We start from the raw sequence: 27,140 nt of genomic DNA on the forward strand, positions 1-27,140 counted from the left end.
AAAAACCTTCCCAAAATGAGCAATCTGTGTTCTCGATTTCATCCAGTTCTTCCTTTGGGTTCTCAGATCCAACGTCAATGCCTTACCATAAAGCTGTGAATCCCAGGCTACGACTCCTCCCCTACCCATAATCCCCTCCTCACTACTAAAGTACCTCAGATTGACTTTTCTAACTTGTACATAAAAATACTGATTTTATCCTATAACTAGAAAAAACCTGTAAGAGCCATAATTGGGGGGCATGTTAATACCACAGAAAAATGTTCAAAAATATTCAATAACCAGAAGCTGTCAATGACAAAACTGGAAGGAGGAAGGATGGAGGGCTGTTGAACTGAATAAAAACTTTTATATCCAATGTTTTCTACTTTCACCCAATTCAATCTTTGGGACAGATTTCCAAGCTGCAAAAACACCTGGATAACATCAAGGAAGGACATTCCTGAGTAAAACAGAACCAAAGGAGTACTGTGCTCTGGAGTGCATGTCCAATGTGTAATGCAGTACAAAGGTGTGAACCATGGACTATGTTGCTGCTGTACAAATGTCATCAACAGAGACTCTGTTTATGAATTCCACAGAAGTAGCTATTACCCCTGAGGAGTGGGCTGTTGGTTTCTTAAGTAGGGATAAACAAAAGAAATTCAGTCTGATAAGAGATTTGGAAATGGTAACTTTTGATATGCTTTTCCCCAATACTACTTCAGAAAAGGACATGAAAAATTTAACTGAATTTCTGATGTCCTTGATTTAATGTAAACAGAATCTGAGCTGTCTGTGAACATCTAGGGTGTGTAGGATATTCACCCTTGTTTGAGAATTTGGAGAAAAGACTGGTAAATCAGCTGACTGATTCAAATTAACTTCAGATGTCATCTTTGGTAGGAAGGAAGAATTAGTTCTCAACGCCACTCTGTCTTTATGAAATACGAGATATGGTGGTTTGCAAGATGGTGCTTATAATTCACAGATTTGCCTAGCAATTTGACTGCAACAAGAAAAAATGGTTTTACATTAGAGATACATACTTGAGATCTACTGAAGCTGCTGGTTTGAAAGGTTTTTGGGTCAAGGCTTGAAGCATGATAGTTAATGACCCATGGGGTAATTGCATCCCTGATTGGGGATCTGAGTAAGAAGACACCCTTGAGGAAGGTTTTGAAGATTTTAAGAGAGGCTACAGAGGTATCATTATGCCCCGTGTAAAAAAAAGTTATGTCAGAAAATATAACATTGACAGAAAAGAAGCAAATAAATGATGCAATCCTTCTGAGGAAACACAAATAGATTTTTTCCCATTTGCTTTGATACATCTTTTTGGTATAGTGTTTTTTATTTTTTTTTTTTTTTTAAGAGTCAGACATAATGTGAACCGAAGACGACAGCCTGGCATCTCTAACTATTGTTAGAATTGGAGGAATCATGCAGTCAACTTTATGGCTTTTAGATCCAGTAGAGGTAGTCCGGACAAGTAACTTTATTGGTCTGGTTAGTAATCCAATACACAAGGAGGATGTCTCAAATGATGCCAAATGAAGGGGAGCCAAACCTGTAGGGATCAAAATGGGGCAAATGAGGATCACTCTGGTCTTGCACCTTTTGGCTTCCTGAATGGATTTTGTCAAAAGTGGTATAGAAGGGGAAAGCATAGAGGAGAACTGTGGGCCAGCTGTGGACAACAGCATCCCTTGGTGACTGTCTCTCTGGAAGGATTAGGGCAAAGTAATTAACGCACTTGTTGTTCAGGTATGATGCAAATAGGTTTCAGCAAGGTTGGCCCCAGCAGCTGAGAATTTTCATTGCCTCTGCCTGGTTGAGAGAACTCATGACGTAGTAGAATCGATCTGCTCAACTTGTCCGCTAGTATATTTCATGTCCCCTGGATGTGCTTTGATAACAGAAAATGAAGGGAAGACATCACCCTTTGCCATACTCTCATGGGGTCCCAGCAAGGTAGGCATGATCATGTTCTTCCTTGTTTGTTGATGCATCAGATCACTGTCATATTGTCCATCTGAATGGATAACACACCTTTATGGAGAATGTCATTAAAACCCTGCAGCACTACGAGGACCACTCATCTACAAGATACAGATGTGAAGGTCGGCCTCTAGAGATGACCACCTTGAACAGGTTTACCCGTGAAATGGCCCAACCCCACCCAAGAAGAGAAGCATCTGTGGTTACTGCGGCCTGGGGATTTTGTGGGCAAAAGGTTCTTCCACCCATTACAGAGGAAGAAGTTATTCACATTTGATATGATCTCTGCAAACCTGCGTAAGACAAATCTTCAGTGTGGAGGGAGTGTAGACTTTCAGAACAGAACTGACAGAGTCTACTGTAACACTTTCATGTGGTATCTTGCTAGGGGAACTGGTGTAATGATAGAGGCCACCAAACACAACAGATGAAGAACTAACCTTGGTGTCATGAAGTTTGGCAACTGGGAAAACCATATTAATGCGACTTCCTCTAAACTATTTGCCATGTGGGACATAGCTGGCTTTTCGACTGTGTGACTGTGACCCCAGTAACTGTACAAGGCAGAGTAAAAGGCTTTGGTGCTGCAATAGTAGAACCCTGGATGCAACAGTAAGTAGCCAACTGTCTAGGTACGAGAATACCTGGATCCTTGCAGGCAGAGATGCACCGGTACCACTCCCATAAATTTGGTGAATACCTGGGGGCTGTGGTGAAGCTGAAAGGCAGTGCTCTGAACTTAAAATGACTGGCTCCCAACAGAAAATGCAGAAATCTGGACTGCTTCTGTATCTTTATGTGATTGTAGTCAACCTGGATACGTATAGAGAACAGCCAGTCATTCTCCCTCAAAGGCAATATGGACTGTTACATGACCATCAGGAACCTCGTTTCACAAACTGACTGAGATAACTAAAGGTCCAAAATTAGCCTGAGGTCTCCTATTTTCTTTGGAGCTAAAAAAAAGAACCTGAAACAGACTCTGGATCCTAAATGGTCTCGGGGGAGGGGGGTCTATTGGCTGACCCTTTTTCTAAGAAGTTTGAAACTTCTGTTGCTGAAGACTCCAACTGGCTGGGTGTGAAGGCATAATCTTTATTCTCCTCTTTGGAGGGTAAGAAAGGGGATTTTAGTAGCCTTTGGTGATTATCCTCAATATCTAGGAATCAGATGTAATGTTTCAACAGGCTTGTGGGTGTAAGGATAAGTGCCTCCTGACTGTCTCAAGAGTGTGGCAGTCGGATAAACCTTCTGAAGTGCTGGTAGGGCTTCTCTGTGAAAGGCCAGGGAAAACCCTTGTTATGCTGTTGTCGTATGCCCCCAGAGTGATGCTCATTTGAATTGCCTCCTCCTCTGCCACGGGGAGGGGGGCTTTCAACAGAATTGTCCTGGTGATAACCCTATGATTTTCTGAACCACATCTTACCACCCCCTCTTTAGTTCCTAGAAAAGGTTCTCTGTAGAGTGGAGAAGCAGATTCCAATGGCATACAGTCTCTTACCATTCCTTTCACTCCTAGTAATGTTTCTTTAACTTTTGGTCAAAAAAGAGTGGCACTATCAAAAGGGGCATTAATAAAGGACATCTTAAAGCTTTCAATAAAATCACAAAGAAGCATCCAGGTATGCCAAAGCATGGTGATGCCGGTACCTGCTGCTCTGGCTATAGCATCAGATGCCACTGAACAGTAGATCCATGGCCACATTAAAAGTGGATTGCAGGGTAGACAATTCAAAGTCCACTCTCTTGAACATCTGCTAGTAAGTTACCCCATGAGGGACTTGGTAAGCTCCTTGGTCGGGTCCCTCTGAAAATGTGTCATGTGTGCAAGCTAGTTCAGCGCTCTAAGTCCAAAGGTCGCTGAAGCACAAGTCCATTTCCACAATCTATCCAGGGCTCTTGACTCCCTAATGGGGGATGAGCAGAACAACTCTCCTGGGACAGTTCCTTTTTTGTAGATGCTGCTACTACCATGGCATATTCTTGTGGTCTTTTAACCCGATATTTCCTGTCCTTTGGAGCTACTAAAACCCTATCTGGCTTCTTAGGGATACGTTCCACTACATCAGGTTCCTTTTATATCCACTATGCCACAAGATCTGTGAGGACATCCATGGGTCATACCACCCAGAACACAGACAAGCAATGAGCAAACACCTTGAGGAACACATTAATCTGGTGAAGGTGTTTCGGAGGACCAACCCCCCTCGTTGTTTCATCAATTCTAGCATGTCACCAAATGCGGCGCTTTCTATAGTGGATTTAGGAGAACTTTCACCTTCATCCAAATCTGTGTCTTCAGTGAAACTCTGGGGAAGAGTTTGTGCGTTTCTGTTTGCATGTCCATTTAATAGGACACTGTCACTGGGAAACCTCATGAAACAAGTCTGAATCAGTCTGGGAACTCGAGATGTGAGTATCCTTTAAGCTTAAAGGTACTGACTCTGTTCCCACTGAAAGAATAAGTCACAGGATCCATTGGGAGTTGGGACAGATCCAAACCCAAAGGCAGCAATTGACTTCTTGGTTCAGCCAAGATCCATTCAAAAGCTTTGAAGGCCAACACTGCAACTGGAGCTAAGGAAACATCCCTGTTATCCAAATGCAGGAACTTTCCAGAGCCCAATGAAGGTCAGTTCTGAGAATGATCGCAGACCTGAGCTATTCAGAGCAGGGACCCAAGAGGCAGAGACAGTTCCAAAAACTTTGGACTTGACTGCACCACTGGGATGCCAGTACTGACATTTCAGCTCCAAGACTCATCTTGATCCAAAATAATCGCAGTTGAGTGTGTAAGGGAACTGTCAGCTCCAAATGAGGTATACTGAGAGGGTTCTTACCCATGGGGACTAGACCCAAAAGGCAGAAGAGTCCCCGAGAGAGAAGACGGGGGATAGCTGGTTGCATACCTGGAGCATTACTTGGAAAAGGTGCCTGGAGAACTCCCATCTGACTCCGTGTCCTCATCATCCAATCAATGTCCATCTCTGTAATGCTTCTGGTGGACTGGGTCGACCTCTATAATAATGCCACCATTGAAAGTTTGCAGAACAGTATGTCCTGTAAGATGGGTGAATAGAGCTTAGGACTCGTGGGCTCCAGGGAAAACATAGGCTGAGTTAAGGGAGGTCAGACCCAACCAGATGGCAGATCTAATTTCCTTGGAGTCTTAGGTGCTGCACCCAAAGGATCTACCAGATGCAGAGACCTTTTCCTAAACTTCTCATAGCTTTATTTCTTCAGACTTTTTTCTCGAGTTTTCCTTTTCTTTTTCTCCATTCTGTTGCCTGGTGAAGCTGAAGCTGGTGCTAGCCTTGGAGTACTAGACAGAGGCTGTGTGGATAAGACCCTGTCTGAAAGGAAGGCAAGCCTTTTAAATGAGTTTTTCCTTTGGAACTTGAATGGCCCTGTACTTGAAAGAAGCACAAATGTCACAATCAACTTCTAAATGGGCAGGGCCAAAATAATAAACACACAGAGTACAGGTCTTGGGATGGAATTTTGTGTCAACAGGCCATACACTTCTTAAACCCTTCGGGTTTTTCTGACATTAGAAATTTTCAGTGTGCAACATTAAACACAGCTACAGAAAAAAAATAAAGGAATATAAAAATACTTAAATATTCTATAAATAGCTATATAGTATGTATTCCTAGAAAAACTAACTTTATAGAAAAAAAAGCAGTTGGTCTAGATAACTTATAATTAGCACTGGATGTGGAGGTTCAGTACCCCACATTGGGAATGCAGAGGCACTTCTTCCCCTCCTTGCAAAAACACTGAAAAATGTGGCATAATCTAACCGCATATAAAAAGTACAGTTTTGCACCTACCATAAATGTAGATGTTCGAGTGTACACCCTGCTGCAGTCATCACACTTGGGTTATCCTGTCGTCAGGCGGTCCCTGCAGTCGGCCGGAATTCCAAAGTCTTGGTCCGGCGTCAGTTGCTGTCGCTTCCTCCCTGACATCAGTGCGCCAGGGGTATATATAATGCATCTGACGCCATTTTCTTCAGTTTTTCTTGCCCCAGATGTCAGGTGCCCCCAAAAAGGTGGTCAGTAATTAGTACCAATTTAAGAAAATTTAGCACAAACACAGAATCCCTCCAGCTATAAGCAAATACATCAGGAAGGTATTGTAAAGATTTAGCCAGTTAGATCAGAGGGGATGGAGGGAGGGTAACCTGGACTGCAGCAGGGTGTACACTCGAACATCTACATTTATGGTAGGTACAAAACTGTACTATGTTCATCGTGTTACCCTGCTGCAGTCATCCCACTTGGATAGAATCCCAAAGCTAAGGATGGGTGGAGGAGTCAGAGGGTTAGAGGAGGCTAGAAGGCCCTGCAGAACTGCAGTGGCGAAGCCAGCTCTAGTCTTAGAGTAAAGTGATAAGTGATGGTGTTTGGTAAAGGTGTGTACTGAGCTCCAAGTTGCAGCTTCCAAAATATCCTTGGTTGGAACCCCCCTGAGGAAGGCTGTAGATGTAGCTGTTGCCCTGGTGGAGTGGGGCCTAATGGTAGCAGGAACTGGTTTTCCATGATGGGTACAGCAAAAACAAATGCAATGTCCTATCCATTTGGAAATGGTTTGTTTTGATATAGCCTTCCCTAGCGAAGCTGTAGCATAGGATACAAAGAGTTGGTCAGATTTTCTGAAAACCTTAGTTTTATCCAAGTAGTAACGAAGTTGCCTGTGAATGTCCAAGGAATGCAGGAGTCTTTCTCCTTTATTCTGTGGATTTGGGAAGAAGGTGGGTAAGTGGATGGTTTGATTTAAAGCCACACTGGAAACCACCTTAGGCATGAAGGAAGGATTAGTTCGTAGAGAAACTCTGTCTTGATTGAAAATGAGGAAAGGTTCCACTGCCATTAGTGCCTGCAGCTCTGAGACTCTTCTGGCAGAAGTTATTGAAGCAGCAGGGCAGTCTTCCATGATATAAACTGTACATCAGCAGAGAAAGCTGGTTCAAAGGGAGGTAGCGTAAGTTTTTCCAGAACAAAATTGAGGTCCCATGTTGGTGTAGGTGCTCTCCTGGGGGGCCTAATGTTTTTTGCCCCTCTGAGGAACTGCCTTAGAAGTGGATGTGAAAAAGGTGGATCCATGTTGTAGTGGGCTGAAATAGCTGATGCATGGATTTTAATGGAAGAAAAAGAAAGTCCTTTGTGCAACAACACAGTTAAATATTGTAGAATCTGAGGCATGTGAGGCTGAAGTGTATTTTGGCCTTTAGCTTGGTTCCAGGCACAAAACCTTTTCCATTTGTCCGAGTAGGCCTTCCTGGTGCTGGGCCTCCTAGCTTCCAGAATAACATCCATAACTGCTTGGGAAAGAGGAGCTGGCTGGATGCTTAGGTGATCTGCCATGTAGCCAGATTTAAGGTTTTGAGCTGGCTGTGTAGAATCTGATTGTTTTGCTGTGTGAGCAAATGGGCAATTTGTGGTAAAATCCAAGGTGGGCCCTGGGCCATATTCCTTAATAGTGGGTACCAGTGCTGGCATGGCCAGTCTGGGGCTATGAGTATCAGTCATGGTCTCTCCTTTCTGACTTTCAGAAGCACCTTTGTGAGGAGAGGCAATGGAGGGAAGGCATATACTGTCAGGTTTTTCCAACTGAATTAGAGTGCGTCCACTTTCCAAGCTTGATGGTGAAGTGTCCTTGTACAAAATTTTGTTAGCTGATAGTTTTGGGGGCTGGCAAACAGGTCTATGTCTGGGAGGCCCCATTTTTGAGTTATCATTGCAAATACTTGTGGATCCAGTTTCCACTCGTGGGGATCCATGATGTTTCTGCTGAGGTCGTCTGCCAATGTATTCTTTTTTCCTGGCAGGAATTGAGCTTGTAACTGAACTTGGTAAGCTAGTGCTGTGTTCCACAAGGTCATTGCTTGCCTGCATAGAGGGTAGGAGTGTGTACCCCCTTGTTTATGTACCACATTACTGTGGTGTTGTCCGTCCTTATTGTAAGTTGTCTTGGATGTAATAGGTTCTTGAAGGCTGTCAGATCATTCTGTACAGCTAGCATCTCTTTTTGATTGATGTGCAGATTCCTTTGATCTGCAGTCCATATGCCTTGAATGCACTGTCCTGCCATGTGTGCCCCCCAGGCGTAGTCCGATGCATCTGTTGTCATAGTTTGCCTGGCTGGGGGCAAGGTGAAAGGCTGACCCTTGTTGAGGTGACATGCCTGAAACCACCACAGAAACTCCTGTTGTAGGCAGAGAATGAGAGATATCATTGTGTCCAAGCTGTGGCTGTGTTGAGACCATATGCTTTTTAGGTACCACTGTAATTTCCTCATATGCAGCTTTGCAAATGGTATTAGTAGTATGCAAGATGCCATGAAGCCCAAGGCCTGCAGAATTTTTCTTGCAGGGAGTTGGGTCTTTGTTGCCATTGTTTTGAAATATTGAGTCAGTTGTAGTTGTTTGTTTGGCATCATTTAAGCTTTCTGGGCCGTTGTATTCAAGCTGGCACCCAGGAATGTCATATTTTGTGAGGGTACTAGATTTGATTTCTTTTCGTTTACTGTGTACCCCAGGCAACTTAGAAGATGTTTTACAAAAGCCAGATGTTGTAAGAGGATGTCCTTGCTTTCTGCTTGGATGAGGCAGTCGTCCAGGTATGGGTATATTTGAATTCCTCTTTGTCTGCAGTATGCAATTACTGGTGCCAGGCATTTTGTGAAGACCCTGGGCGCAGTGGATGAGCCAAAGGGCAGTGCAGAGAATTGGTAATGGGTTGAACCTGCAATGAAACGGAGGTATCTTCTGCAACTTTGTCTGACAGGGACATGCAGGTATGCCTCCTTGAGGTCCAACGTTACTAGCCATGCTTTCTTGCCCAACATGGGAAGAAGCTGCTGTAGTGTTAGCATCTTGAATTTGGGTACTTGTAAGAAGGGGTTTAGAATTGAGAGGTCCAGAATTGGTCTCCAGGCATTGTCCTTTCTGGGGACTAGAAAGAGTCTTGAGTAAAATCCTTGGCCTTGCTCCCGTGTAGGTACCAGTTGAATGGCTCTCATGTCCATGAGAGCTGTAATTTGTTTTTGTGCCTCTGCCCTTTGATTTTGTGGCAAGTTTGGCATTCCTCTTTTCATTGGCAAGGTGTGGAAATGGAATATGTATCCTCGTGCAATTATGTCTAGAACCCATTTGTCCTTTTTGACAATGTGCCAGTTGTCTGGAAAAAGTGCGAGTTTTCCTCCCAAGGGAGCTGCCAAGAGAGTGTTGCTTGGCCAGATGAGGTGCAAGTCATTGAGTTTGCCTTCTAGTAGTTTGGGGCCTGTCTTCTCCTCCCTTCTGTGTTGCAGTGCCCCACTGTCGAGGTTTGTATTGGGCTTGTGGTTGTCCTCTGCCTCTTGGACGTCTGTATTTACCCCTCTGTGGTCTGTCAGTAGCTGGAAAGGACCAATTTTCTGTTGGCCAATTTCTGCTGAAGCGAGGGGGCTGTGCCTGTAGAAAATCTTTGACTGTCTGCATAGATTTTGCCTTATCCTCCATTTTCTTTAAGACTTCTTCTGCTTTAACTCCAAATAGAACATCCTGCTGTAAGGGAGCATCTAGAAGTTTTGCTTTACCATGATCCGGCAGAGTTTGTTCCTTCAACCAAGCATGCCTATGTATAACAGACCCAGTGACAGCTGCTCTGCAGGAAGCCTCTAAAGAATCAAACCCACATTGTAAAGTATGTTTGCCCACCTGTTCAGTTACATGCAACAGATCCTGCATTTCTTTCAATTCAGACTGTTGAGGGAGTGTGCTCATTTTTTGTCTTAATTGAGACATTAGAAATTGCTGATATTTTAGCATGTGAAATTGGTAATTTAGTGCTCTCATAGCTAGAGTGGCTGAGGTGTAAACCTTTTTCCCCCACCTGTCTAGTGCTCTGGAGTCCCTTTCAGAGGGTACAGGATTTTTTGCCATAGAAGCCTTAGCCCCTTTGGGACCCTGGGAGATAGTCTCTGGATCAGCAACAGGGCTTTTATAAAGGAATTTGTGGGAGTCAGGCACTCTATAGTATCTGTCTGGTTTGGCTGGAGCAGGAGGCAGAGAATCTGGGTAAAAACTAGATTCTAAGTAAACATCATCCACAATGTCTAAAACTGGGGGGATGGCAAGAGGTCTGTGCTGGGGGAGTAAAAGAAACTCTCTGAGCCTTTTCTTTGAGTCAGAGTAGTCCTGACTTTCCCAGTGAAAATGTTCCCTCATAGTGTGTAAAGTTTCCCCAAAGGAGTAGTCTTCAGGAGGAGAAGCTGAGGGAATGGAATCCTCAGCATCAGAATCTTCATAAGGGGAAAAAGAGTAATCCTGGTCCTCAGAGGAGCCTGAGGAAATAGACACTTTATCAGAGGAGGCATAATCTTCCTCTTGTCTAGGCCTTTTGTCGGGTGGGGGTTGGGAACCCCTGATTAAAGAGATCAAATCTTCAGCCATTTTAAGCATCTGTTTCTTAGGCATGGGGCCCTGAACTGGAGACTGAAGTGCAGTCTTTTTGGTTTAATAGGAGTCTTAAGCTTAGGATATGTTTTTATGGTGAGCGTCGTTGGTCTGAAGACGCCTTCAGAAACCGAAGGTGTTTCCGCAGCACCAACATCTCTTTCTGCAGTGTCGTCAGTAGGGGCTAAACAAAATGGCTGCGTCGGCCTAGCACTCTCCGCCAAAGGCTCCGAAGCGGTCTCGGGTTCCAAATCTGCAGTAGTCAGGGGCTGCATAGGAGCCTCACTGAAGACCGGTGAACCGGAGACCGGTCCAGCCGAGGCCTCGCTGTCTGGCTTGGGTCTAGGCTGCCTGTCCTTATCCTTGCATTTTTTTGTGCACGCCAGTAGTCGGTTGCTCCGACGGCATTGTGTAGTTAAATTTTCTACCGAAGTAGTGTTGTGCGAAATCAAAGCGTCTTTTTATAGTACGCTTATTGAACCTAGCACAAAAATGACAACCAGTGACGTCGTGGTCTGGGCCTAGGCAAGGTATGCAGTAAGAATGAAAATCCTTATGAGGTATTTGCTTCCCACAAGAAATACAATTGTTAACTTTTTCTGACATCGGTCTGAGGCAAGAAAAGTTTCCCCAATGGGGTACTTAGCTTTATTGAAGACTTCGGATCTGAAATTTGACTTCGAAAATCTCAGGAGTCGGCCGACCGGCACTTGTGAACTGCTTCTGCTTCGGGCACTGCGCGGCAAGAAAGACTGAAGAAAATGGTGTCGGATGCATTATATAAACCCCTGGCGCACTGACGTCAGGGAGGAAGTGACAGCAACCGACGCCGGACCAAGACTTAGGAAATCCGGCCGACTGCAGGACCGCCTGATGACAGGATAACCCAAGTGTGATGACTGCAGCAGGGTAACACGATGAACATCCATTGAAACATATGACAAAAATCGAACCACATTTTCTTAAGGTTTTTGCAGGTGGGGGAGGCCCCCCTGTGTCCCCCACACCCTCTGCTAATACCAACTTTGAGAACACACAACAGTAGGAAAGGGTAGAAACCCTCCCCTAGTATAACTTAAATTTTGTCAGTGTTTCATGTTCAGATATTTTTTTTTAGTTTACATCTACTTAGTTGTAGATGTTTTTCGGCCATTTTACTGTCAATCTTATGTTGTTTAGATCACTTCATGTACACCTATATAAATGTGTGTGTGTGTGAGTGTGTGTGTGTGTGTGTGTGTATACACAAGATTACATATACATACATACATTACATATATATATATATATATATATATATATGTGTATATATATATATATATATATATATATATATATATATATATATATATATATATATATATATATATATATATATATATATATATATATATATAGATATATATATATACATATACATATACATATACTCAACACTGGGAATTGTGAGATGTCATACACATTGAGCAAAACTGCAGTCAATGAAATTCAGTATATAAGGTTTGTGTGCTTTTTTATACATACATACGTGTGTGTGCATCTATATACATGCATGTGTGTGTGTGTGTGAGTATACACAAGATTACATATACATACATACATTACATATATATATATATATATATATATATATATATATATATATATATATATGTGTATATATATATATATATATATATATATACTCAACACTGGGAATTGTGAGATGTCATACACATTGAGCAAAACTGCAGTCAATGAAATTCAGTATATAAGGTTTGTGTGCTTTTTTATACATACATACGTGTGTGTGCATCTATATACATGCATGTGTGTGTGTGTGTGTATACACAACATAGACTAAGCTTTGTGGCCTAGTACAATGTGGCTGAAAGGGTCTGCAACGGACTATATATCAGTTTTCTAACCATATGCTTAACCTAGTGATATAAAGCATCGTACTTTGCCCTTTTCTGCCTTGTTGTTCAACTTAGACTGCATTTGAACAGCAGAACATTATTCTACATCTTCACACTGTAAAATTCTTTGACTTTACTAAGTCTAGGGTACCCCTGTTTTACTGTGCTTCTCCTTAAATATGCTTTTGACTGTGTATTTTTGTCATTTTAAAAAGTGCATTGCTTTCTCAGCTATAGCTTTCGGATTAAAAGTCATGGTATTAAAGATATTAGCCTAATTACAGTTGTTTTCAAAGCAACAAAGATTGCTACTGTTACATCATTCAGAATGAACCAAGTGTCAGCAATGCTACAACTGAGTAGCAGTCTACGATACAACAGGTAACATTTTGGACCATCTTAAAAATGACCTCAGATGAAATCTGTTTCTGTGGTGCAATAATTTTATGCTTAAAAGCTGCCACCTTCTGCTCTCAGCTAATATGAGCCTGACATTTCTTTCCAAACTGAAAGTATTTAATTTTACCACTTTTTACTCTGCTGAAATATATACATAATCTTTGACAGCAAATTGACTCATATGAACAACACCTCAAGTGCAATCACAGAAAAAAACAAAACAAAACAAATACACTACAACCAAAATTCAAAAAAAGTAAAACCAGCAAGTATTTTTGTTGGGGAGTCTTTATGAATCATCCACTACTTCTCAATATGGTGCCTCGGGCACCTCTGCTACCCATGTATCGTAACTCTGAGACCACGGAAGAAATCCTGAGATACTGAAACCTCAATCAGTACAGATCACAAGACTCAGTCACTACTGATCACACATGACAGTGCCGCTAACTAATGGTCTACAAGTCTGGCATACCTATATATAATAAACCCTTTTTTTGGCTTGCTGCAAACTCTGTTCCACAATACTACCAAAAAGAAAGCACTTTGGAGGAGAGGTGGAAAAGACAGTTTTTAAAAGCATAAATATGTATGTATGTACTTATTTTATGCATGTATGCATTTATATTTGTTTATTTAGCTAGGACACTTCCTATCTGGCCAAAGGCTCTTTTAGAGAGTAGACACAATAAGTAAATCTTCACAAACTTAAGACCACCATTTAATACAGAAACCAGTCTAATATATTAAGCATCACGCACTTTGGGTTATTAAGAAACTGCAGTATTTTCTCCCCACCTGGACACGAGGCCAACATAAGTTACTCTCACAGCATCCAATTTTTTTAATTGCTATTTTGTTAATCAGGTAAGGGAACTGTCCCCTCAGATCCTTTTCAGGCATGACCCAGACACAAGGCAAGGGTAGCTGCAGTAAATATGGACAGTTTAGAACAGCCAATAAACCAACATGTTTAAACACACTTGCGAGTCAACATATAAACTCCACACAGACTATAATCAGAGGTTGCAACATGATTTCCAGACCCTAGAGCTCTGAGCTTTAGTTTGAATTTCACCAACCACAGCAAACATGAGCTCCAAAGGCCGATTTGCTAGGGTGAATAACTACATCAGTATTAGCATATGGATATGTAAATGTGCTACAAGACTTGATATTTATCACTTGAATACCACACCACTGCTACATACTATAACATTCTACACTGTGACATCAATGTCTACTTACACTCAGCATCTGTTTGCACTTCTTATACTTTTCTGTTTTTTCAGCAACATCCTTGCTCATTTCTTGCACTTGCTCTTTAACCATCATTTCATAAATGGAACTGGATGAAACTGGAGTCGCTAGAAAAAGATTCAAACAAAGTGTTCAAAACATTTCTAGCTGACTAGGTTATACATACAGTTCATATCACAGTAAAACAAATGCTGAAAAACTGTGTTCTTTATAAAATAAGAATCACAGTATGAAAGTTGATCCTAAACTCCAAGATATGAACTTGATGTAACAAAAATATTAATAAAAATATGCCCTTAGTTTGAGCATTTTTTCACTGAACCAAGGTAATGTGAAGTGGTCACCACAACAGACAGCTTGTTTCTTTTCATCTGTTTGATAAATAACTTGTTACACTTCTTTCTAGAAACTAGTTAGACTAAAGTGGATGATGGAAGTATATCCACAGCTTCTAATACTGCTCACTGAGCATTCTGACAAAAACTTTTTTTTAGCTTTAAGGAAAGCGTATCCCCTTAGTTAACCAGGTCAACATACAAGCAAATGCTGATTTTTACTGCCTGTTATCACATGACAGGCCAGACGTTACACTTCACTAAAGTATTAATGAGGTTAGTAAATTCAACATTAAAAGTTTATCAGGGTGTTGAAATGGCAATGTATCACAGAGGAAGGGAGCCAGCCTTGACTGTGACCCAGGAGAACACTGTTTGACTAGTAAGCGCAACATTTGATGAACCAACTGGGGAGGGGGAATAGGAAAGACAGCATTATTTACCATCTAGCCTACCACAGGGGAGGGAATGAGAGGAGCCATAAGCAGGGACAGCAGCCCTGGTAATTATACTAAGGTACGCATCCCATGTTTAAAACACTGGTGTCATGCAGCAATAACTAATGGCAGAAGGACTGTATACTGAAAGGCTGCACTGGGGATTGTGCAAACATTATGGTACTGAAGTGGCTGAAAAACACTGGAAGCATGAGCCGCAAAGCATCACAGAAAATTATGAAGTTTACATCACATGGGATCATCCACTACCAACAGTGCAAAAGACAGAAGCTAAGAAAAGAAGACAAAAGTAACAGTGATCATTGAAATTGCTACACCCAGTGACTACAGTGTCCTGTGCACAGAGACACATTCATAAAACATCAGGATTTGCAAGCAGAAATGATAGCAATGTGGAAGAAAGATACCCAGATAGTTCCAACAGTAGTAGGAGCAACGGGTCTAAAAAGAGAGTATACAGTCATATTTAGATAAGCTACCAATACATGTAACTTCGTACGAATTACAGGAGGAGTCATTACTGGGCACATTGCAGGTGCTGCGAAGAGCACTTCTGGCTGACATCAAAGAGTGAAACAATACTAATTTCATGAACTTTAATTGTAGTTTGACTTAGGAATGGGGTCCATTCCCATCATGCTATTAGAAACCCAAAAGATTTGGAGAAATTAAAAAAAGGGAATGAGAGCCATAAGCAGGGACAACAGCCCTGGTAATGATACTAGGGGGTATGCATCCCATGTTTAAAACACTGGGGGCATGCAGCAATAAATGTTTTCAGCTGTGATGACCTTACATCACTGTAAGCCAAGCCTTGGGGTGGGGAAATGGGTAGGGAATGCAAATAAAAAAAAACTCTAGCTGCAAGTATGCTGATGCACTGGGATACCTCTTCTCTCTGGCAAAGGGAGGGTTTTAGATTAAGGCTCGGGAGGAGGGTCAGGAGTGACTCTTAGCACTGGAGATCAAGGAGAGGTAACAGTGGCAGCTGATGGTTTGCTCCACAGAGACCAAAAAATTAAAAACACAGAAAAAGATGCTTGGCAGAATGCTCAATAAGCAGCAACAAAAGATCTGGATGTGCTTCAGTCATCCATAACATCTTTATTCTGACTGATTTCTAGAAAGTGTACCAAAAAACAGTTTCTTGCAGCTAGACATTAACATATTTAAAAAATACATATACACACTACACCTCCTTTTTACTAGTTATAATACATTATACAAGATTAGCTCAATGGAGCAGGGGGATGAAGCCCTGACTGTGACCCAGGTGAATGGGGTTTGATTAGCAGCTTTAGCCCTACAGCTGCCAGGCAGGGAAACCAGGTAAGCCAGCATCCATGTTCGAGGATACAGGAGGGGGCTGATTGCTGACATGCCTCCTTACACAAGTGAGGAGATGCCAACACAGTCAGCCCACTGCATGCTCCCTACCCTTGGCAGCCAAGTATGTGAAGGGGGACGAAGGACACAAAACATCCAATCCCCCGTAAAGGCTGCTTACATGATGAGCCCCCTCCCAGTGGACTACTTTCCTGAGGATTGGAGTACATGTGTTAATTGGTCGGAAAGGGGCTGATCACAAACAGCAGGGGACAACAAGACAAAAAATATATTGTATTATAATCTATGTTTCAGAACCATGCAACAGGACTGGTATGCTACAGGCAGCAGTCGCTCTGCACCTTTAAGACTCTCCCAGGCTCCAAAACTGCTCCTTTAACTGTCATATTGCTAGAAATAAAAGAGGAAATAGTCTGCTAGGAAACAGGCAAACCCACAGCCCTGGGATGAAAGGAAATAAAAAGCTGACAAGATTTCCTGATAGCCTTAATTTTACCAAAATAAAACCTGAGTTGTCTTTCCACATCCAAGATATGCAAGATCCTCTCACTGGAGGATTGTGGAGAAGGGAAGAAAGCAGGCAATTGAACAGATTGATTAAGAGACAACTTATTCACCAACCTGGGCATGAAATAAGGATTAGTACTGTAAGAAACTCTATCCTTATGAAAAACAAGAAAAGTTGGAAAAACCATCAAAGCTTGAATCTCAGAAATCCTTCTGGCAGTAGTTAAAGCTAGTAAAAGAACTGTTTTCCATGTACAAAACTTTAAGGAAGCTGAAGTTGCCAGTTCAAAAGGAGCCACAGTTAGCTTCGCTAAAACACAATTCAAATCCCAAGGAGGGTGAACTGGTTTCCTGTGATGATTAATGTGAAGGACACCCTTGAGAAAAAGTTTTACTTTCAGTCTAGAAGCTAAAGGAGGTATCAATGGCAGACGAGCAGAAATGGCTGACAAAGTGAACCATCATGGAGGAATAAGCCAAACCACTCTTAAGTAACTTAATGTCACACGTAGCTGCGGGCTCAGAGGGAGTCAAGGTGAGCTTCTGTAATACAAAATTGAGGTCGCATGGCATTACTGGATTAAAGACTGGAGGTCGGAGTAACAATGTCCCTTTCAGAAAGGCCCTACCAAAGCCTATGAGCCATAAGGTTGGGCTCATTAGCAACGTGAAAGGTAGAAATCGCTGCCAGTTGCACTTTAATGGTTGTTGCAGCTGACTCCTGCCTGAACAGTTGAGAAAGAAATTCTAATATTGCGGAAATTGGTGCTGTAGAAGGATCAATATGTCTTTCACGGGCCCAAATGGAAAATCTCTTCCACTTACTGGAATAAATCGTCCTGGTACAAGGCTTGTGGGAAGATGACAGAATGTGGATCACTTCCGGGGAAAAATCATGAAGCCTAAGGACGGAACTGAAGCAGCCAAGCTGTCAACTTGAGGGTCTGAATGGAGGGGATGGAACTGTCCTGACATATGAGTCAGCAGATCTGGATCTGGGTCCAGAATCCAAGGATCGTCCATTAGATAGGGTTGAAGGAAGGGAAACCAGATTTGACGAGGCCAGTGTGGGGCAATCAGGATCATTTTGCTTCCCAAAGACTGTGCTTTCTGAATGACCTCTGATATCAGAGGTAACGGTGGAAAGGCGTAGAGAAGACCGGAGGGCCAATCGTGAACCAGAGCATCCCTGGGTGTCTCTGCCTCCAGGGGGATAAGGGTGAAGTAGCTGCTGCATCTGGCATTGAGGGGGCTGGCAAAGAGATCGCAGCAAGGCTAACCCCATCTGCGGAATATCTTCTCCGCAACATATTTGTTCAGGGACCACTCGTGAGGCATTAGGATAGCTCTGCTCAGCCTGTCGGCAATCACTTTGGACTTCCCCGGTATATGCGTTGCAACTAGAAAGTGTTGGGAAGACACCACCCACTGCCAAACTCAAAGTGCCTCTCTGCAAAGGGGGTATGACTTGGTTCCTTCCTGTTTGTTGAGATACCATACCACTGACATGTTGTCTGAGTGGATTGCAATTCTCCCTAGAGGGAGAAAGCTCTGAAGTGCTTGCAACGCTAATAGCACTGCTCTCATTTCCAAGACATTGATATGCAAATGGGTCTCGTGATCCTGCCACATGCCTTGGACTGTCCTGCCGAGATAATGCCCCCCCACCCGATCTGGGCGGCATCCGTGGTCACCGTGGCAACTGGAGAAGATGGGACAAAAGGCTTGCCCACATTGAGATTGCTGGCCCGAAGCCATCAGCGTAGATCCTGCTTGCACATGTCCGTAATCAGAATAGAATGGGAGAGTGGAAGATACTGTAGTGACCACTGGGCGAAAAGCAGCAACTGAAGAACCCTCATGTGTAGTCTGGCAACGGGAATTAGCATGACCGTGGCAGACATGGTCCCTAATAACTTGAGGACCACTTTCGCCTTGACCTTCCTCAATGGTAGTAAGGTGCAGACCTGCTGTTGTAGAGTCTGAATTCTCTCTTCTGGTAAGAAGGCCCTCATGAGCACCGTATCTAGTTCAGCGCCGATAAAAATGACATGCTGGAAGGGCAACAAGGCAGATTTTTCCCAATTTAGAGTAATTCCTAACCTTTGGCACAGTATAATGGTGGCACCCCTGGCCTGTAACAGAAGATGCCTGGTGGTGGCAGAAAGGAGCCAGTCATCCAGGTACGGAAACACTTGGAACCCCTGATGTCTCAAGTGAACCGTTATTACTGCCATGCATTTGGTGAACACCCTGGGGGCTGTGGTAAGACCAAAGGGCAGAGCGCGAAACTGAAAATGACTGGCTCCCAGCCGGAAGCGTAGATGACGTCTCGATGTCCTGTCCATCTTGATATGGTAGTAAGCATCTTTGAGGTCACTGGAGCACATCCACATATCTTTCCCTAACAGAGGGAGTACTGACTGTAAGGTGGCCATGCGGAACTTGGGACTTTTGTTCATGAAGGTTCAATCGGCTGAGATCCAAGATGGGTCTCAGATCCCCTGTTCTTTTCGGCACCAAAAAGAATCTGGAGCAAGTCCCTAAATCCTGCTTGGTCTGCAGGGACAGGCTGGATGGCTCTCTTTGAAAGCAACTTTTTTATCTCTAAAGTTGCGGAATCCCTGTGACTGGGTGGAACGTCTGGGATTCTCTTGGTTGGCGGGGGAGGAGAAGAGAAGGGAATATGATAACCTCTGGAAATTATGTTTAATACCCACTCGTCTTGGGTGACATCTTGCCAGGCTTCTGGGAATAAAGAAATGCAACCCCCGACCGGCTCCAGAGACGAACAGTCGGGCCTCCCTTCAGGAGTGCTGGTAGGGAGAACCGTGAAAGGACTCACGGTCCCCCTGATTACACAGGCCACCTCTGCCTCTAGGGCAGTATCTACCTGAATTTCCACCCCCTCCCCTGCCTCTAGGGGGGGGAAATCACTTTGTGCGTCCTAAAAAAACCTCTGCGACTTCCTGAACCACATTTTCCCACCCTTCTGGCCCTTGGGGTAAGGTCTAGAAGGTATGGAAAAATGGACTCCCACGGCAGACAGAGTTTTTCCTTCCTGCTCACACCTAGTGACAGTGTCCTTCACCTTGGTTCTGAACAACGATGAACCGTCAAATGGGGCGTTGGTGAATGTAGACTTGAAGGCCTCCGGGAAATTACACAGGAGCATCCAGGAGCGTCTCCTAATAGAGACTCTGGAACTCGCTGCCTTACTAGCTCCATCGGCTGCATAAAAGATCAGCCTCATGGAGGAGTTGGGTAAGGGAATTTAGGGTAGACATCTATTCCACAGCATCAGAAACGTTACCCTGTAGAGAATCTCCTAGGCTCTTTTACAAGATCTCTCTGGAGCTTTGTAAAATGCATCGAGTAGTTCAGCGACCGCAGTGTAAAGGCTGCTGAGGTAAACACATGCTTCCCATACCTGCCCATGGCCTGGGAATCCTTGTTAGGGGGATGGGCGGTAGACTAATTTCAGCAAGTTCCTTCTTGGTGGCTGCTGCCACCATCATGGCATCTACTGGAACACCTTTTGTTAGAAATTCCTTGTCTGTGGGGGCAGACAAAAACTTATTGGGTCTCCTAGGGACCGGTTCCACAGTGTCAGGAGTTTCCCACACCTTTCGACAGACGAGATCTAGTAGCTCATCGAAAGGGGGAGAAACCCAAGAGGCGCAGGGTTGAGACCCGAAAGCCTTCAGGAACACAGACTCCTCATCAGAAGGGGATTTGGAGGGCCAGCCGCCTCTCTGCTTCAAGATCTCAAGGATATCTGAAAAAGAGATATCTTCAGAAGACGACTTGGGGGACCCCTCTGACTCCTCCAGGTCTGTGTCCAACGTGAGAGACATCCAGGGAGTTGAGGTGTTTCCTCTTACACAATCTCTTTCTGGCGGGCTCTTCAGGCAAAAACTCTGGGGAGACGTCAGAAAGTTGGGGACCACTCATGGAGGTATCCTGAGGCTTTGGGTCTCCGCTGTCCCCAGATAGAAGGTGATCCGAAACGGACACCAGTGCCGGAGGGGGCAGAGTACTGGTGCCGTAGGATGCAGCTGATGACCTGGCCAGCACGCTCCTCATAACCTCGAAGGCTGATCCCCCCGGCTCCGAAGGCCGGCTAACTGTAGAGGATACAGTAATTGCCCTCGGTGCTGAGGAGATGAGGTCCGAAGCAGATGTCTGGTCTAAGCTCGCAGCTCACCCGAGCCAAAGCACCGAGAGGAAGGCTCGGAACCGATGATGGATCCGAGCCCTCCCCCTTGGGTCCGACCAGAGAACTGTGGACCCTCGACCCCGTGGACAGAGTCGACGGGGTCAGAGCGGAAATCAAAACCGAGAGGCCAGGCGAAGCTACTGGAACCAACCTAATGACACCCGACGGAACAGACAACTCTGGCTCCGAAGGCCGAGAAAGGCTCGGAGGAGGAACAACAAACGATGAAGCGGCCATGGGCTCTGGAGCCGACTGGGTCGGAGCCGAAATCAATTTGGCCAGGACCGATGACTGAAGCAGTTTCTTCACCACTCTATCAATGTCCTCATTGGAAAGGGTCCTCGAGGACCTGGAGTATAAAGTTGGAGATCTGGATCTCCCTACAGAGGGAGACTTATGTGAAGGAGAAACTGGTCGAATAACTGGAGACCGGCTCTGAACCAAAATATCCGTGACCAGCTCCGAAAGGCTGGGAGCCGATACAGACTTAGTCAATACACTACCTTCTGTCGGCATCGAATGCAGTGGAACCGAAGAAACAGAAGCTGTTCTAGCAACTTTCTCTGGCCGCTCCGAAGAAACAGACGGAGCCAGAGAGCACTTCTTAGAAGTCTTTTTGTCCTTTTTAGCTGGAGAGGATATGGCACTGGAAGGCTTAGTCAAGTCTTCTTCGGAGTGTTTAAGCAGTCCTTTCAAAATGAGCTTGTTCTTCCTCTCCTGTAGCACCCAGGGACTGAAGGAATGACAAAACAAGCAGGACTCTTGGAGGTGAATAGCCCCCAAGCAGTACACGCACACGGAGTGCCCATCAGTCAAAGACATTTTATTGTTGCATTCAACACACTTTTTAAAGCCCGAAGGCCTGTGTTCCTTAGAATCCTTGGACATGCTGAATAAGGGTGTACACACACAGGTATACAACAACACGTACACACAACAGACCCAACTAAACCCCGTGCAGGAAACTAGAACCTCCAACTAAAAACGGCCTAGTAACCGGCGGGAGAAAGACTACAGGGAGGACTAGATCCTCTAACTTAAACGGGCCTAGCCCGGGGGAACAAAGGAAGGAAGGATAACACCACTAGCCAGACACACAACACTAATAAGCTAACAGTATGGAGGGAGCACCAAACAAAAGGACCACACGGAAACAATGGCGAGGACTAGGTCCTCTAACTGAAACGGGCCTAGCCCATGGGAAGAAAGAAAGCGAACAGGATACCAAAAACGGCCAACGAAAAGGCCACAAAAACAGCAAGAGAAACAAAACAAAGGCAGTATAACACGACTACCACACACAGTAGCTATGAAAATAGCTTTTCTTTGAGCAACAAATAGTCAAAAGTTTAGAAAAAGTATACTTAGCCACAGCCAAAAGCGAGACCACGGCTGAGCGTAATGAGTGGCAAACTAGATCTGGGGAATGGACCTGTTGCATGTTGGGATACCTCAGCCACGAGCCAATTGAAGACTTTGAGCTAGAGTATGGCCGAGTCGGAGCCGAAGTTCGGCTCCGAACCCAAGGGTAAGAATGAAGGTGAGATTGGACTATATAACATCTTATGAATCCACCAAAGAAGCTCTGATTTCAGGCATGGGAGAGGAGGAAGTACAAACTCCAAAGGATGGGCACGCTGCATCCAAACAAATTTTAGATACCACTGAAACTACCTCATGTGAAGTTTTGCCAGTGTGACCATAGGTATGTGGATGCCATAAACCCCAGTAGTCTTAGAAACTTCCTGGCAGTTAGTGATGGAAGAGGCAGACTGTGGAAGTAGGAAGTGAGAGACACGATCTTTTCTGCTGGAAGGAAAGCCATCATGAGATCTGTTCTTAGCCTGCAACCTATGAAAATGTGATCCTGAGAATAGAAAATAAATGATTTTTTGAAATTTATTGCGAATCCCAACCTTTGCAGAGAGATGGCATCCATACCTGGATACCTCTGTCCCTGCAATAAGCTATCACAGGGGCCAAGCATTTTGTGAATACCTTTGGGGCAGTAGGCAGACAAAAGGGCAAGGCAGAGGAACTGAAAGTACAAGGAAGCCACAAAGAAATGTAAACATTTCTTGTAAAGAGGATAGATAGGAATGTGAAAGTAGGCATCCTTGATGTCCAGAGAGGCTATTTAGGCCTGAGGAGGAATTAAAGGAAACAAAGTCTGAAAAGACAGCATGCGAAAAGTTGGAACTTTTAGAAAAGTGACTTTCAGAAGGAAGAAAAGAATCCCAGAGCCAAGGCTGAAACAAAATTGATTTTTAATAAAATACAGACACGTAAGCGCTTTCAGAGTTCTTCAGACAAGTTAAAAATAAGACATCTAACAGCATTTAAACACATAGCAAATAAAAACAAGACAATCATTTTGCAATAAACAATTACTTATGCAAATCCCTGGATTTTAAAATTGGTCTTAAAGAGACCTTGTCTTTGATACCCGGTTGCCTGTCAGCACAGAACTTAAAAACCCATTAAAGTTCCCTTTCCTCAGTATAACTTTTTAAATCACCACCACACGGCCCTAAATCACCACCACGAGGCCCTTTAAACATAACTTCTATAACTTTAAACATAAAATTATGCGAAGAATCAGTCTCAAACACATTTAGCTAGAACATTAGCAAAATCACTTTTCTTAATAGCATATTTGTGCTCACATGTTCTTTCATAAAACATCCCATTTGTTTTACCTAGGTAAAAGCTTTCACATACTGCACATGTCGCTAAATAAATAATATTCCTGGTTTTAGTGTGCATGTACCTTAAAAGTGAACCTTTGTTTAGAGACAGGATGTATACACAAATTGGATGTCTCTATAGATGGGCAATACTTACACCTACCACAAGGGAAAGTACCAACGGACAAATGCTTGTCTGAAGTGTCTTCCTGACACAGCTTAGAATCTCTAGGAATAAGCAGGCTTTTTAATGATTTCTTATTCTTGTATGTGTAGAAGGGTCTATCCCCCACACACACTATACCATTAATCTTATCTGTAGTAAGAATATTCCAATTAGAATTTATTATGTCTTATCGGTTTAAAATCACTAGTACAAGACAATACTACTGGTGCATACTTATTACCTTTCTCCTCCACAGGAGTCACTGTATTTTAAGGATTACCTAGCTTTTTGCCTGTTGGGGGTGTTTCTCTTTTTGAGTTGTTTAGTTTTTTTTACTTTTAGAAAAGTGTTCAAATGGGAAAGGTCCAGACTGGCCCTCCAAGGACTGCCCTTTCTGGGCACAAGAAACCTTCTTGAGTAAAACCCCCTTCCCCTGTAGTCTAGAAGAACAAGATGAATTGTACCCTGAACAACTAATTCTATTAGAATTTGTGGAAACAAATACAACTGATATGGAGGAGGTTGAGGAATGTCCCTGAAAGGAGGAATGTTTTCCAAATCATGAAATATCTGTGTTGGATAATACAGAGAACCCAGGCATTCTAAGTTACACTAGCCTAAGCCAGAAGAGAAAGGGACAGACAAAGATAAAGAGGAGAAAGATTTGGAAGTGGATGGTAGTCAGAGACTACCTGGCCTATTTGGAAATGGCCTCTGAGAAGTAGGACCTGAATGAGTAGTCTTAGGCTGAGGTAGCCTTACAACAGTTTTCTTAGTTCTGGAAGAAAAAGACGGACGTGCCTGTTTTCTAACAAAGGTCTTAGAAGGAAAATTTCTGTGGAACTTAGGGACAGGCGAGATAAAAATGTTTCAAGTTCTAAAGTTCTTTTCCCTTTTCTTGTAAAGACAAATAAATCTGCAGCTGCAAAATTAAACAGAGCATTATCATCCAGAGGAGCATCCATCAGTTTTGCTTTGATGTCATATGGCAGCGAGCGGTTGAAGCCTCAACCAAGAATACATTCTAAGGACATAACCAGAAGCAGCTGCTCTAGATGATGCTTCTGCTGCATCATAACTGCATTTGAGTGTCTAGCCACTTAAGAGGAAGCTCCAAAAAGGGATATAATCCAATTTTTAATGTTAGAATCTGGAAGCTCTGAAAGAGCTTGAGAGGCCTGAGAAAGAACAGGCGCAAGGAATACAGACGTGTGTTTGATAGTTTATGCTCGGACAGCTGAAGTGGCAGAAGTGTAAACCTTCTTCCCAAGTCTTTCCATTATTTTGCTCTTCTAATCTGAAAACCTAAAGGAGTCGTCAGAAGCAATAGATACCACAGCTGGATCAGCTGAAGGACATTTATAAAGGAATCTCCAATCATCAGGCACCTTATTAAAATCTGTCAGGCCTTTCAGGAGCAAGAGCCTGTCAATCCGGGGCCCTAGAAGCAGAAGAGAAAGCATCCAAAAATGCTGGCAATACAGGTGGCACAGCAAAAGGAGAAGGAAATTCCATTTGTAAAAGGTCATAATACATTTTTTGCAGCTCACAGACCTGAGAGCAGTCAAATTTAAAGAATTCTCTCATCTTATTAATAGTCTCCCCACAAGATATCTCTTCCACTGGAGAATCAGCAGCATTGGATTCTTCCTCAGGGGAAGCATATTCTAAAGGGGATGTAATTTGAGTCGAGTATGCCAAGGACTGCTCATCAGATGAAGACTCATCCTCCAAGAACTCCTGTTCCCTAACCCTCCTAAAAGGGGAAGAAGTAAAAGAGGGAACAGAAAAAGTAAAAGGCTTAAGAGCCATTAAAGCCTTAATCAATCCCTGTGAAAAAGTATCCAAGTCAGACTGAGGCGAAGTAGGGGCTGGAAGAAAGTTTGTTTTCTGTTTTTTTTCTTAACATGCACCTCTGCTTGATGGCAAGTAGAAGGACCCGACATAGGCCTGCCTTCAATGACCAACACAGGAACCTCTTCCCAAAGTAGAGTATGAGGTACGTCTCTGGACTCTTCTAACACAAGCCGTGGTTTCCCTTATCCATCTAAAATGGACATCTGCACTGCCTCTGAGGATGCGCCTAGATCAGACTCTCTAATGGCCTCTGAAGTGGCACCCGTTGAAGAACCAGAACAACCTTCGAACATACCTCCAGGTTTTCAATAACCTCAAGGGATACATCCACAGAAAGAGGTGCAGCAGAACAGGATTCAGGCCTAGGCTTACTGACCTTCATCTTCAAAGTCGGCTCTGCTGAAGGACCCACATAACCCTCCATAACGACCTTAGCTAATCTTTTCAAATGTCTGTTCTCCAAGTATAAGCTCAAAGCTGAAAAATGGCTTTGCAAGGTTTTTGGGGACAAAGGCCTAACAAACAGCATAGGAGTGGTGGTAGTGATTAGGGTCTAGACAAATCAGACAAAGATCGTGGGTGTCCTTATGTGGAATTTGCCTTCCGCACCTACATTTGCCATTCCTGGATGACATGAACTAAACAAAAAAGGCAGTAGCAATAAAAAATTAAACCCCAAAGAGGCACTTATGTGGAAGCAGCAAACAGAAACAAGCAGCAGACCGACATACGAGTCAAGCATTCCGAATGGCAGCAGAGAAGATCTGAAGATTATATGTGTGTGGACATCCTCTTATGGCTGATGTTCGTCAAGCTATACATGTGAAGTCCCACATACTTGCAGTAGCTGAAAGCTGCTGTATGCTGGCCAGATGTCGGGTTGCTTGTGGCGGAGTATACCCATACGTAAAGAATACTGCAACATTAGAACAGAAGGACATCAGAAGGGATCTCTTGCCAAGGATAGTCCAACATCCGTCCAGAATACCAAAGCCTTTAGTACTTACATGCGCTGTACGTCACACATATAATCCTTGCAGAAGGTGTAGGGCATACACTCAGAGCTGAAAAAGCCCCAAGAGGAACATAATGTCCCAAAGGACAAGGAAGAACGTGTACATCCAGAAGAAGAAAAGAAGAACTCCTTGACCAGGAGGGCAAGAAGAACAGGTTAGAGCAGAGGGGACAAGGAGGAGGGAGCAAATACCGCAACAGAGAAGAGAAGGACATCTACTGTTTTTGGAAGATTTTACACAACTGTACTATGTTATTCCATATCTCTGTTGCAGTATTCTTAACAGAAGGGACAGTACAAAAGTTCAAAAGGAAACTTGGAAGGAGGATGGCACTGAAGAGCCAACTTGCAATGCTTAGTGAAGGTATGGACAGAAGAACACATAACAGCCTTAAGGATAGAAACGGTATCCAGCCCCTTAAAAAAACCATCAGAGGAAACAACAGCTCTGGTAAAATGAGTCTTTAGTAATGAGGAAAGACATTTACCATGAAAAGAAAAACAAAAAGAAATGGATTTAGAAATCCAGGAAGAGGTGGACTGCTTAGAAACAACTAAACCCAAAGACTTCA

The 27,140-nt window shown here is 43.5% G+C and overlaps 1 protein-coding gene across 1 annotated transcript in view; it reads right to left on the reverse strand.

The window, feature by feature from the left end:
• The window catches only part of TAX1BP1 (Tax1 binding protein 1), a 1,493,491-nt gene that overhangs the window by 558,369 nt on the left and 907,982 nt on the right, over nucleotides 1-27,140 (reverse strand). The window contains exon 12 of the mRNA XM_044066810.1: nucleotides 13,966-14,084. Coding sequence (XP_043922745.1) covers nucleotides 13,966-14,084 — 119 coding nt within the window. The remainder of the gene's footprint in view (nucleotides 1-13,965; nucleotides 14,085-27,140) is intronic.

Source organism: Protopterus annectens, chromosome 3.part1 (genome assembly GCF_019279795.1).
Source record: "Protopterus annectens isolate FY-2018-M chromosome 3.part1, PAN1.0, whole genome shotgun sequence".
NCBI lineage: Eukaryota > Metazoa > Chordata > Ceratodontiformes > Protopteridae > Protopterus > Protopterus annectens.